Source organism: Chlorocebus sabaeus, chromosome 29, assembly GCF_047675955.1.
Source record: "Chlorocebus sabaeus isolate Y175 chromosome 29, mChlSab1.0.hap1, whole genome shotgun sequence".
Lineage (NCBI taxonomy): Eukaryota > Metazoa > Chordata > Mammalia > Primates > Cercopithecidae > Chlorocebus > Chlorocebus sabaeus.
In genome coordinates this window covers 2,384,830-2,399,519 of record NC_132932.1, presented here as the reverse complement: position 1 = coordinate 2,399,519, position 14,690 = coordinate 2,384,830, and the positions used below count along the sequence as shown (strand labels likewise).

Genomic DNA, 14,690 nt, shown 5'->3' with positions numbered 1-14,690 from the left:
AACGACTACTTTTTGATAAAGGTAAAAAGGCAATTCAATTTGGAAAGGATAGTCTTTTCAACAAATAGTGCTTAAATAATTGAATATCCATATGCAAAATAATAAACTTTGACACTCTCATACCATATACAAAAAGTTACTTAAAGTGATGAGTAAAACCCCAAATCATAACACTTCTAGAAGAAAATAGGAGGAAATTTTTGTGACCTTGGCCTATGCAAACATTTCTTAGATATGATAGCAAAACATGACCCATAAAAACCAAAAAGTTGATAAACTGATAAATTGGTTTTCATAAAAATTTAAAACTGCCTCTGGAAACAACTCTGTCAATAGAATTAATAGATGAGCTATAGACTGGAAAAATACTTGCAAATTGGGTATCTGATAAAATCATTTATTTGAGTTATGCAAAGAGCCCACAGAATCCATTAACAACAACAAAAAAAAAAAAATAGAAAAGTGAATAAAATGGGCAAAAGACTTGAACAAACACTTCAGCAAAGAAACTATATGAACGGCAAATAGGCATATGAAAACATGCTTAGCATCATTAGTCATTAGGGATATGCAAATTAAAGTCACAGTTAAGTACTACTACATACCTATTAGAGTGGGGTTGACAAGGATGTGGAGCAACTGGAACTCTCAGGTACTACTGGTGGAAATACAAAGTAATATAATTACTTTGGAAAATAATCAGGCAGGTTTTAAATAAGTCAAATATACACCTGATATCTGATGCAGCCATTCTACTCCAAGTTATTTGCCCTAAGAGAAAAGACAGGATATGCCTATACAAAATTTTGAATACACATATTTGTAGCAACTTTATTTGTAATAGCCTCAAACTGGGCCTAACTGAAATGTGCATCAACAGATAAATAACAAACACATTGTTTTATATCTATATAATGTAATAGTACTACTCAGCAATACAAAGAAATAAACCATTGATTCAAATGACACCATGGAAGAATCTCAAAATAATTATGCTAAGTGAAAGAAGATAAACCAAAAAAGTGTACATAATTTAATTTTTATAAATTATAAAATACACAAACTAATATATAGTGACAGAGAATTGCTTGGAAATCGGCATGGGAGATAGGAAGGTTAAGAGAAAAAGCACAAAGAAACATGAGAAACTTTTGGGGTGATGTAAATATTCATCATGTTGATTGTGATAACAGCATCATAAGTCCGTATGTATGTCAAATCTTATAAAAATGTTCACTTTACTTTGGTGCAGTTAATTTTTATGTAAATTATACATCAATAAAACCATTAAAAAATTCAAATTTAAAAGTACATGTCTTCAACATCACAGAAGTCTTCTGATATGGTCCAAAATGCAAACTATTCTCACTGGGTTTAAACTATTTTTCTTAAGTATAGATAACAGTTTTCACCCATGTGCTCTACTGTTTATTTTCAACCCAGCATCATTCCAGCTTATTTTGCATTCCCCTTTGTATATCAGAATAGAAATTTATAGCTGATTTTTCAGAATTCATTTTCAACATAGTTCTAGGCTTGTTTCTGATGAAGTGATTGGGAAGGTGGAGGAGAAGGAGAAGAGATTTGCAAACCCAAACAATATCTGGGCCTGAATTTCTTATTCAAGTCTGTATCTGAGAAACTATTCATATGCTGACTCTGGATGCATTCTTTATCTGAATCTGGGGAGAGTGAACTCCAGGAAACAGAATGAACTAAATGTCTGTTCTTAGCTATGTGTCTAGGTATAAATGTTTACAGGTCCTTGCAGAAGGTTGGGTCCTTCTCCGAAATTTTATTCTGTTAACACTTCTGAAGGTTTTTTCTTTCCTTTTTCATTTTATTTTTAGATTTACAGGTGGAGGTTTGTAACAAGGGTATATTGAGTAATGCTGGGTTTGGGCTTCTAGTTGGTCACCCAGATAGTGAACATAGTACACAACAGGAAGTCACCTAGATAGTGAACATAGTACGTTTTTCAGCTCTTCCCCCTCCCTCTCTCCCTCCTTTTGGAGTCCACAATGTCTGTTATTCCCATCTTTATGTCTGTGTGTACTCACAATCTGGCTTCCACTTATAATGAGAACATATGATATTTTGTTTTTTGTTTCTGCACTAATTTGCTTAAGATCATGACCTCTAGCTGCATACAAGTTTCTGCAAAGGATATAATTTCATTCATTTTATGGCTGCATAGTATCCCATGGTGTATATGTACCACATTTTCTATAGTCTATCCACAATTGATGGGCACCTAGGTTGTTTCCATGTCTTTGCTATTGTAAATAGTGCTGTGATAAACGTATGAGTGCATGTGTCTTTTTGGTATAATGATTTATATTCCTTTGGATATATAGCCAGGTATGGGATCGCTGACTTGAACCATAAATGTTTTTATTTGTTTTCTGAGAAATCTCCACACTGCTTTCCACAGGGGCTGAACTAATTTGCATTCCCAACAACAGTGTATAAGTATTCCATTTTTCCTGCAAACTTGCCAGCACCTGTTATTTTTTGAATTTTAATAATAGCTATTCTGACTGGTATGAGATGGTATCTCATTGTGATTTCGATTTGCATTTTTTTGATGATTAGTGATATGAAAGAATTTTTAACATGTTTGTCGGCCACTTGTATGTCTTCTGCTGAGAGGTGTCTGTTCAAATTCTTTGCCCACTGTTTAATGGAGTTATTTGTTCATTTCCTGTTGATTTGTTAAAGTTCACTATAGATTCTGGATACTAGTCCTCTGTAGGATGTATAGCAAATAATTTCTCCCATTTTATAAGTTGTCTTCTAACTATGTTGATAGTTTCTTTTGCTGTGCGGAAGCCTTTTAGATTAAATAAGTCCCGCTTGCCAATTTTTGTTTTTGTTGCAATTGCTTTTGAGAATTTAGCCAAAAATTGTTTGCCTAGGCTGATATCCAGAAGTGTGTTTCTTAGGTTTTCTTCTAGGATTTCTATGAGGTGTTACATTTAAGCCTTCAATCTCTCTTGAATTAATTTTTGTATGTGGTGACCGACAGAGGTCCAGTTTTATTCATCTGCATATTTCTAGGCAGTTATCCCAGCACCATTTGTTGAATAAGTCCTTTCGCCATTGCATATTTCTGTTGGCTTTGTCAAAGATCAGATGATCATAGGTGTATGGCTTTATTTCTCAGTTCTCTATTCTGTTCCGTGGGTCTTTGTGTTCATTTCTGTACCATTACTAAGGCCAAGTTTTAGTTACCTAGCCTTGTACTACAATTTGAAGTTGGGTACTGTGATGTCTCTAGTTTTGTTCTTTCTTTTTTTAAGGATTGCTTTGGCTATTCAGGTTCTTTTTTTGTTCCAGATGAATTTTAGAATGTTTCTGCTAATTCTGTGAAAAATGACATTGACAATTTGATAGGAATAGTGTTGAATTTGTAGATTGCTTTGGGCAATATGGACATTTTGATGACATTGATTCTTCCAATCCATAAGCACGGAATGTTTTTCCATTTGTTTGTGTGCTCTATGATTTCTTTCAGCTGTGTTTATAGTTCTTCTTGTATAAATCTTTCACCTCATTGGTTAGTTGTATTCTGAGGTATTTTGGGGCATGTGGCTATTGTAAATTGGATTGCATTCTTGAAGTAGCTCTCAGTATGATCACTATTGGTTTATAGAAATGCTCCCAATTTTTTAATGTTGACTTTGTATCTTGAAACTTCCCTGAAGTCATTTATTAGTTCTGGATACTTTTGGTGGAGTCTTCGGTGTGTTCTAGGTATAGAATTATATTGTTAGTGAAAAGAGATAATGTAACTTCTTTTCCTATTTGGAGGCCTTTCACTTCTTTCTTTTGCCTGCTTGCTCTGGGTAGGACTTCTAGTACTATGTTGAATGGGAGTACTGAGAGTAGGCATTCTTGTCTTCTTCCCATTCTCAAGGTGAATGCTTCCAGCTTTTGCCCATTAAGCATGATGTTGGCTATGGGTTTGTCATAGGTCACTCTTATTATTTTGAGGTATATTCCTTCAATACTTAGTTTGTTGAGGGTTTTTATCATGAAGAATTATTGGATTTTATAGAACGTTTTTTCTGTATCTATTGAGATGATCACATGAGTTTTGGTTTTAATTCTGCTTGTGTGGTGAATCACATTTATTGATTTGTGTATGTTGAAACAACCTTGGATCCCAGGAATGAAGCCTACTTGATCCCAGGAATGAAGATGAGCTTTTTGATGTGCTGCTGGATTCAGGATGCTAGTTTTTGTTGATAATTTTTGTGTCTATGTGCATCAGTGATTTGACCTTTGGTTTTCTTTTATCATTGTGTCTTTACCAGATTTTGGTATCAGGATAATACTGAATTTGTAGAACCATTTAGGGAAGAATCTCTCTTTGATTTTTTGGAATAGTTTCAGCATGATTGGTATCAGTTCTTCGTACGTCTGGTAGAATTTGGCTGTGAATCCATCAGGTATGGGGCTTTTTTATTGGTACATTTTTTATTACTGATAAGCTGCACTTCACTAAAATTTAAAAGTTACGCTCTTATGAAATGCGATGTCAAGAAAATGGGAGACAAAACACAAACTGAGTAATCCATTGCACTTGAACAAATCTTTCCTGATATTTTAGTTTCTCTCACGTAAGAGGCATATTTCAGCTGCGTTTAGTCTGCCATCTTACCAGAAAAGGTTTTTGTTTTCTTTTGTTATGTCATAAAATGAAAACTCATAGGAAGGAAGCATAATGAAGTGTTTGTTTTTGCTGCAGACACTTCATAGGAAAAGACCAGCTTTAACAATCTGTGTAATCATAGGGACTTCTTTTGTGATGACCTCAGAGTGTTATCTCTGATAGTTGATAGCCATCTTGGTATAGGACAGTGTTCACAAACAAAATCTTGCAAACAACTATCAGGCAGGCAGCAACAAAACCACCAGGGAAGTTTTTAAAAAATGAAACCCTTTGAATCTTGGAAATTGTGGTTTGAAATCTTGGAAGTTGTGATTCCTAAAGTTAGTGGTTTTGTCCCAACATCTTTAATTTTAAATGACTCACGAGTTAATTCATTTCTCACATAACCAGGTTTTAGAACCTCAATTATCAGCTGATGTGTCTTTATCAATTTGTAAAGCAAGAGAAGAGGAAAGTTCTAACTCATGCTTCAGTCTATTGATGCAAATCTACATGTGGGTTCCCTACATCACCAGAGGAAATTATTTGATTAAACTTTGGCAACAAAATGTTGCATATGACCACAGTAGAAAGCGTCCTTGAGGCCAGATCTCCATGAGTATAGTGTTAACACTTATTGCCTGCCTGTTATAAGCAAGCAATTTATCTTGGAGTCATTGAAATTGTGAGGGAATAAGCTATTAATCTGAGGTCATATCTTATCAGTAAATGTCAGTCACTGCTCTACATGTTAGGATACAGTGCTGAAAAACAAAGACTTAGTAACAGCAAGACTTCTTAACACTCTCTCTGATTTCAACTCAAAACCCTTGTCTGACATCCCATTGAGTTATACCACTGGCCTGCAATGGATACATGAAAGTATTGGCCTGTATTAAAATATCCAAGAAAATGGAAATCTCACCTACAGAAATACCCTAGGATGCTCTGCTAAAGATCTTTTATGTCAGATAGTGTCCAAAGAACAAAATTGATAAAATAGACCATAGAGATGATAACATCTGCCCTTCATATTTACAAGGACCACCTGAGACTGGCATGGGCCTTATAAATGAGGTCAGGGTTGAGGACCTATTTCGGACTTTTGGAAGGAGTCCAGGAAAACATTCATCCCAGTTCAGCCCCTGTCCACCAGAGGGAGTGGCTGCCTAACACAAGCTCATTTCCTGCTTTCGCTGTAGGTTTCACTGTGATTTCTTCATGTTAAGGATCAAGATCATTATTTGGGTAACACACTAAAGATGAACTGTTCTCCAGGCTTAGTATCTGTGATACTCTTACTGCTTGGTAAGTAAGATGCCTTTTAAAATTTGGACTCTGTCTTCTATCAAGCCAAAAAAAATCTTTAACCACAATTTCACCTAAGAGCATTATGCTCAAGGCTAAACATATCTCTCTATGTCTCTCTCTCTCTTTTTTTCCCCTAGGAAGAACGCGTGGAGATTCAGTGACCCAGATGGAAGGGCCAGTGACTCTCTCAGAAAAGGCCTTCCTGACTATAAACTGCACGTACACAGCCACAGGATATCCTTCCCTTTTCTGGTATGTCCAATATCCTGGAGAAGGTCCACAACTCCTCCTGAAAGCCGTGAAGACTGATGAGAAGGGAAGCAACAAAGGTTTTGAAGCCACATACCGTAAAGAAACCACTTCTTTCCACTTGAAGAAAGACTCAGTTCAAGAGTCAGATTCAGCTGTGTACTTCTGTGCTCTGAGTGACACAGTGACAGGGACTGCAAGGGGAGCTGAGCACAAACTCTGAGCAGCACGAGGGGCCCGGGTGCTGAGTGTCAGCCACTGTGATCCACTCTGGTTCCAGCACAGTCTGTGGTTGTTTGTGCCTCAGTTTCTCTGATTAATGCAGTAATCATACGCATGGCTAGAGGAGAAAAACAAGAAACGGACATCCCCAAACCCAGCTTTTGGTTAGTGAAATTAGAAACAGACATTGACACCAAGTAGTTCCTCATCCAGTGCCAAAGTAATTTCAAGGTTAAACCACAGAAACAATGAAGCGGTCCCTGTGCTCATCCTTGCAGACAAAGTTCAACCTCCACCTCTTGTTCCAGGTCACTCTGGCAGATATTGGAGGTAGATGTGTTCTATTACATTTTTACACAGCCAAATGTGCCAGAGAAGGTGGCATCTCTATAATGTCCCCCTAACAGAGTACAGCAGGACAGATGACAGGAGAGCTACAGCTCCTCAGTTCAGTTCAAATGTCTATGCCGGATTCCTAATAGAGAAAGAAGGGAAGAGAAGAGAGGAGGAGGGACAGAGTGCCGCATGTAACAAAACAATGCAGAGACGAAAGCCACCACTGTCAGAAAGAGGAAGGGCTTCTTTTCTGGTAGACCAGATGGTAGACAAAGTCTCATGTTCCAAAAAGAAAGGGAAGGATCAAAAGCATTATTGAAGAAATGACTCATTTGTACATCATAAGGATTCTTTACTTGTTTCATTGATCAATAGGCTCTCTAACAACAAGTCCTTAAGTGAGTTAGTTTTGCAGTGCCGATGGAAGATTAAGCATACAGATTTATATTTGTATCCCTGTGAAATCCTATTAAAGACACACTAAAGAAATTGAAAAGGGCATAAGACTACAAAAAGAATAGAAAAGGAGGTGACAGCAGACAGTGATATCAATAAAATTTTAGAAGGCAAGAGCGTATGGAGAAGTGAAAACTTGCATAGAAGACCAGATAAAGAAGAATCATGGGCCTAGTGAAAGAAGACTACAAGGAATACCCAGTGTGTGTTAAGCCTTGGTTAAAAGGTTTAGAAATCAAAAGTACCAATGACCTTTGAATAATTGGTGAAGACAATGCTTTGTGTATGTGTTTCTACTTTGAGGGTATTTGAAAAGAGGGTATGAAAAGAGGAGAAGAAAGTGAGAAAATGTATAATTAATAGACCACCTATGCTCTCCACCACTATCTGTTTAACAAGCGATGATCACTTCCCAAACCCAGAAGAAAATTGGAATTTAATATTTCATTAATTGAAGTGCAGAACATAATAACACAAGAAAGCAGAATAAAATTACAGTGTTAAAATATCATAGTCAATTATTTAGTATAAGAAATATAAAATATTGTTTATGAAATATTCTCATAGTAGTCTATGTGTTTCAACCCAATTGTCTTCTAGATAAGTTTCACTAATTTATACTACCCGTAGTGGTGATTTGGCAGAATACCTATTTTCCTTAAACCTTATGTATTACTAAACTTTTTGACATTGACTCATCAGTTAGAATTTCGTTTAAAGAATATTTCATTTACTTATGAATGAGATGGAGCTTCATTTAATATATTTAAAAGCTATTTACATTTTTTGATATATTGCCATTCATATTCATATTGCCCCCCCTTTTTTTTGGTTTACCATTTATTGTCATTATTTCCCACATCTACCATTGTTCCAACTATTATATATTGGCAAACCCTCACCCTTTGAAAAATTATTTATTTTTTAAGAGCAGTTTTAGTTTACAGCAAGATCTAGAGAAGGGTACAGAGATTTACCACATGCCCTCTATCCCTTCCCAGGTATATGTCCTCTCCCATTATCAACATTCACCACAACAGTGGTGCATTTGTTACAACTGATGCACTTACACTGACACATCATAGTCACTCAAAGTTCATAGTGTACATTAGGGTTCACACTTAGTGTGGCATAATATATAGATTTGGACAAATGTGTAATGCCATATATCTATCGTTGTAGTATCAGACAGAGTAATTTCGCTGTCCTAAAAGTCCTTTGTGCTCTGGTATTCATTCATTTCCCTATGTAACCCCTGGCCACCTCTGATCTTTTAGTGTTTCCATGATTTTGCCTTTTCCAGAACGTCATATACTTGGCATCATAAAGTATGTAGACTTTTCACACTGACTTCTTTCACTTAGTAACATGCATTTAAGGTTCCTCTGTTTCTTTCATGTCTTGACAGCTCATTGTTTTAGTATTGAATAATATTCTCTTTTCTGGATACACCATAGTTTATTTATCCATTCATCTTCTGAAGGGCATTTTGGTTGCTTCAAAGTTTTGGTAATTATGAATAAAGCTGCCATAAGTATCCCTTTGGAGGTTTTGGTGTAGACATGTGTTTTCCACTACTTGGATAAATACCAATGAGGAAAACTGCTGGATCATATGGAAAGAATATATATTTTTTAAAGTTGCCAAACTGTGCTCAAAGTGAGTGGACCATTTTGCATTCCCACCAACAATGAATGAGAGTTCTTTTTTGTTTATATCCTTGCTAGCATTTGTTTTGTCAGAGGTCTGGATGTTGGCCATTCAAATAGGTGTATCGTGGTATCTCATTGTTGTTTTAATTTTCATTTCCCTGATGCCATGTGATAAAGAACAAATTTTCATATGCTTATTTGCCATTTACATATTTTCTTTGCTGAAATATGTGTTAAAGTCTTTTATCCATTTTTCTTGGTCAGACTGTTTTCTTATTGTTGAAGTTTAAGATGTTTTGCATAACAGTTCTTGATCAAATATGCGTTTTGCAAATATTTTCGCCCAGTCTGTGTTTTGTCTCCCATTTTCTTGACATTGCATTTCATAAGAGCATAACTGTTAAATTTTAGTGAAGTGCAGCTTATCAATAATTTTTTTCCAGAGAACATACCTGTCTTTGTATAAATCATTGCCAAACCCAAGGTCATCTAGATTTTATCCTACGTTGCCTTCTTGGAGTTTTGTTTTGCATTTTACACTTACATCTATGGTTGCTTTTTGAGTTAATTTTTGTGAATAGTAGAAGGTCTGTGTCTAGAGTCTAGATTAATTTTCTTTCCTTTTTCTTTTTTTGCCTATGAATGTCCAGTTATTCCAGCACCATTTATTGACAAAACTGTCTTTACTCCTTTGTATTGCTTGTGCTCCTTTGTCAAAGATTAGTTGACTACTTTTATGTGGGTCTATTTCTGGGTTCTCTATTTTGTTCCACTGATCTATTTGTTTATTCTTTTGCCAGTGTCATGGTGTCTTGATTATTGTAGCTTTACAGTAAGTCTTAAAATCAGGTATTGTCATTCATCTGACTTTATTCTCCTATAAAACCTTTTTTTTTTCATAATTCTGGGTCCTTTGCCACTCCATATAACCTTTAGAATGAGTTTATCAATATTCACAAAAAATTGCTGGGATTTTAATTGAGATTGCATTGAACCTACAGATTAAATTGTGAGGAATGAACGTTTTGACGACATTGAGTCTTCCTACTTATGAACATGTCATCTGGGAACAAAGTTATGCTTCTTTTTTCCCCAATCTGTATACCTTTTTTTTTTTTTTTACTTATCTTATTGCATTAGCTAGGACTTGCAGTATGATGCTGAAAGGGAGTGGAGAGAGGCCCATCTTTGCCTTGTTCCTGATGTTAGTAGGAAAGCATCAGTTTTTCGTCATTATGATGTTAGCTGTAGATTTTTGAACATATTATTTATGAAGTTGAAAGAATTCCACTCTATTTCTAGTTCACCAAAAGTTTTTATCATGAATGGGTGCTGAAATTTGTTAAATGCTTTTTACGCATTTATTGATAAAATCATGATTTTTCTAGAGACTTGAAAAGTTGGGAAGTTTATATAGCCCATACACACAGGCTCACTAAAAGACTGAGAACAAATTGTGGGCCTATAGAACACTTCCTCTCCCCTCACACCTTACCACCATAGCACTAACAGCCTATTTACAGCAGTTCCTTTTACCAAGTATGTCATGTCTGACTGTCAAGAAAAAAATTACAGGGCATATTAAAAGGGAAAATACAATTTGAAGAGACAGAAAAATCATCAGAAAAACACATCAGGGTTGCTGGAATTATCAGACCCAGGAATTTGAAACAAATATGCCAACAACTCTGATAATGAAGTAGAGAGCATGCCAGAACAGATGGGCAATGTAACAGAGAGACAGACATCGTAAGAAAGAACCAAGAGAAAAAACGCCGGAGATCAAAATACTGCAACAGAAATGAAGAATGTCGTTGGCTGACTTGTTAGTAGACTGGACATAGCTGAGGAAAGAATTTCTTAATTTAAATATATATCAGTAGAAACATCCAAAACTGAAAAAGCAGAGACTAAAAAAACCCAGAAAAGAATATCTAAAAATATTCAAAAACTGTGGAACAACTATAAAAGTGTACTATACATGTAATGGGAATGTCACACGGAGAAGAGAGATAAATTAACAGAAAAAATATTTAAAATAACGATGGAGAATTTCTCCCAAAATAATGCCAGATACCAAACCACAGATCTAAGAAGCACAGAGAACACTTGGTATCATAAATGCCAAAACTCCCCCAAACCTTAAGCATACCATTTTCAAACTAGAAAATCATAGATAGAGAAAATATCTTGAAAGAAGCTGGCAAGGGATGGAGTGGGGGAAGTGCCTTACCTATACAGGAACAAACATAAGAATTACATCCAACTTCTCTTCAGAAATCATGCAAGGAGGAGAGAGTATAGTGAAATATTTAAAGTGTTAACAGAAAAAACCACCAACCTAGAATTCTGTACCCAGAGAAATTATCTCTCAAAAGTGCAAGAGAAATAAAGACATTTTCAGACAAAACTGGGGATATGTGTTGCCAAGTAGCCCTGCCTTACAAGAAATGTTAAAAGTTCTTTAAAGATAAATTAAAAGTTCAGGTTTCTTCTATGGCAGACTTGTATAAATATGAATTCTTTCAAAATATAAATATATAAATAAAAAGAAACCTTGAGTAAGTCTCAGTTCAACTACAGAGAAATAAGAAAGTGCTTTTATGAGATATTTAGCTAAAAGTGCAATTCCTGTTCATCCTTTTGCACACTAGTGGAGACTCTTCCATAACCAGAGAACCCACTTGCAAATCTGAAAACCTAATTAGCTTCTGCTTATTCTTACATTTATCAGCTTGTGAGAACATGACAGCAGGTGTAAGAAGGTTCCCCATCAGTAATCCAAACTCGGTGCCTGTCGTTGTAGGGAATATGCAACTGATACTGGAGACCAAGGATTTGATTCCTGCTTTTGCAGGGAAGAAGTGAGCTTGTGTAGACCATGATCTCTCTCCTGCATCTGTGACAAGAATTCTGCTACTGCTTGATGAAAAGGGGTCACTGAGAACTCTGGATTTTTTATGCTTATTGGATTCCAATGAGGGGGCAAGTAAAGGCTCTGAGAGCCTGATGGTTGCTCTGTCTGAACTCAGCAAAACATAGTAAAAATAGTCCATGAAAATAAAAGGTAAATGAAACAGATAAAATTTTATTCTTCTCTTGTAAGTGTGCTGAAAATGATACTCTGTCTTAGTTTTCCCTTAGTTATATCAAAGTCTTGAAAATTTAGCCTTTACCAAAGCATTTCTTTTTCCATCTAGGCATAACACTTCTGCTCTAAACTCATATAAATTATTAGAACATTTCTCAATTACCACAAAATCCTTCAATTTCCTAGTAATTAGTCACAGAAGAAAACTATTATGATAAAAACAGATGGTATTTGTTCTAGCATATAAGTGAATAATTTATGTTTCATATGAGAGTAGAAGTCACAGCATCAAATGATCAAAGCTGAATAAAATTTTTAGCAGTAGCTTTTTTGTATCCTCCCCTCCACATTTCATCCTCTCCTTTTTAAAAGAGGTTAGCAAGGACAAAGTGTGGCCTGCCTGTGTTCTCTCAGCTCAGTCACTTTCATGTCTTTGAAATCAGATAATGTCATGGGACTGAGTCCTTCTCAGCTGAATCCATGAGAAATAGTTCCATCTTTTCAGAAACCGGTAAACAAGTGAAGCATTTCAATGCACACATTGTGAATGTCACCATTTACCATGTGATTTGTTGATTAGGGAACAAAAAGGAGAGGTAGTGAAGTGAGCAGTTAAGAGTAAGAATTTAGGAGCCCGTTTGCCTGGGTTTGAATCTGATCTTGGATGCTTACAACTGTATAATCTTGGCTAAGTTGCTTAACTTTCGAACTACCATTTGTAGCAGGGATTAAATGAATATATATATTTGAAATTCTGGTCCATGATAAGTGCTCAGTAATTGTTAGCTGATTATAAAAGCCACCATAAAATCTTCTATAATACTGAGAAACTAAGAAGTCACTTGCGTTCAGGGAGAGAAAAATTACCATTTCGGTGGTTAATCATTTAGTAAATAAGCAAGAAAAGAAGAATACATGTTGACCTAAAATAATAATGAAGCCCTTATATGTACAATGTGCTGTATCAGGACATTTGTCTACTGATAGCAGTATAAAATACTGCTTTTACCTGGAATGAACTTATTAGAAAAAAGCTTATAAATTAAGTGAGGAACAAGATAAAATACATAAAAACTTAATCAATAGTTAAAATTATAAGTATGTAGGCAATTAAGTTTTAAAGGTATTTTCAGGAGGAGATCACTGTGTTACAGAAAAGACAAGGGGAGACATCATGGGGAAATAGAAAATTTAATTAAACTTTAAAAGGCAGACACACATTAAATTTGTTGATGATACAATCATTTCTTAAATAAGCAACCGGTGTTTTTGTAGGTTTGATGAATAGAATAATAAACAAAATAGACAAATTCAGAGACCAAAAGAGCTTCGCTCATGGGGCTTGCATCTGGCTTTGTCTACAGTGTTCAACTTTCTCTTAGAGAAATATCCTATGAAGTTTTTGTTTTAACATAGATCTTTCTCTTGCTTCCTATAACAATTGGCCTGTTTTACGTGATGATTACAAGGTAAAGTTTTTTTGTTCTGTTTTGTTTTGTTTTTGGAAACAGGTATCACTATGTTGCCCAGGCTGGTCACAAACTCCTGGGCTCAAGTGATCCACCTGTCTCAGCCAACCGAGTAGCTGGGACTATAAGCCCACACTACCACACCTGGCCAAGGTCTAGGTATTTAACTGCTGTATCTGTCACTTACTAAATTATGTGGCCATGGACACATTACTTAATTTAGAGCATCTACACATCATCAACTTTAATAACATACAACTTACTACATCACTGTAAAGATTGAATTAAATCAAATGGATTTAACTACATGATTGAATTTAACCAGAAATGATGATAGTTATTCTGGAATGCAGATGAAATGTGACTAAAACAGAACATAAGATAAAATAACTAGAAGATTTAAGTATGGATTAAGGTTTAGTTTTCCACTCTCCTGCTATTGATTATGTTATTTTACTATGGTTAAGGCTGAGTCACCCTTTATTTCACATTGACCTTATTCCATCCAATTATTTGATCTGACTGTAATGGCTTTCTTGTTTGGTTTCTTTAGTTCACAGGTTTTATGCACAGGATGAAACATTTTTGCTCCTGGTGTAACTTAGCGTAAATTCTAAGATGAATTCGCATGAGCCTTATGGAGCGGGTCTCAGATATAATACTATTACATTGAGCTACAGTGCCGACAATTAGAGCTGTATTTGGGGGGTCATTTAACAGCTTTCTGCATTGGAAAGGAGAGAAAATAAGCTTTCTAGGCTTTCCTCGAGGAGGAATGCTTTTTGGGTATTCAATTTATAACTTGTATATATACATGGCAGATGCTCAGGAAGTATCACAGAAGAAAAAAAGGAAGGACAACAATCTAGCAGATAAACAAGTGTCGCTCTCCAACAAATCAGCACCTAGTCCTACCAAGGTCCTTTTCCATGTTACCTCTTCAGAGATCAGGAGGAGCTGTGTGATCTGTGCATGGGAGAATGGATCTTGTTTCTGGTTGGCTGGGGGGACTCTCAGCTTCCTGTAATAACAGAACTATGAATATTCACTCAGAGAAACAAGGTATTGGCTTGGTAGTGTTTGAGGGCTCCCAGACCCCAACCAGAGCCCGCAGTAAGTCTCATGGATAAAGTGGAGAAGCCCTTGGGAGTTTTGTTCTTGATTTTCTCTTGGCAGCTGTGCTGTGAATTTTGGGGCTCTGGAAATATCATTGAAAAGAGCAGTTTGTAGTATCTTCTTTAAAAGTC

At 35.7% G+C, this 14,690-nt stretch overlaps 1 gene segment (V, D, J or C); it reads left to right on the top strand.

Annotated features, from left to right (window-relative positions):
* The first annotated feature begins 5,888 nt into the window (after positions 1-5,888).
* Positions 5,889-6,462, top strand: LOC103231422 (T cell receptor alpha variable 9-2-like). The segment is given in 2 exon segments: positions 5,889-5,965; positions 6,106-6,462. Coding segments are annotated over 2 exon segments (381 nt in total).
* Positions 6,463-14,690: the final 8,228 nt, after the last annotated feature.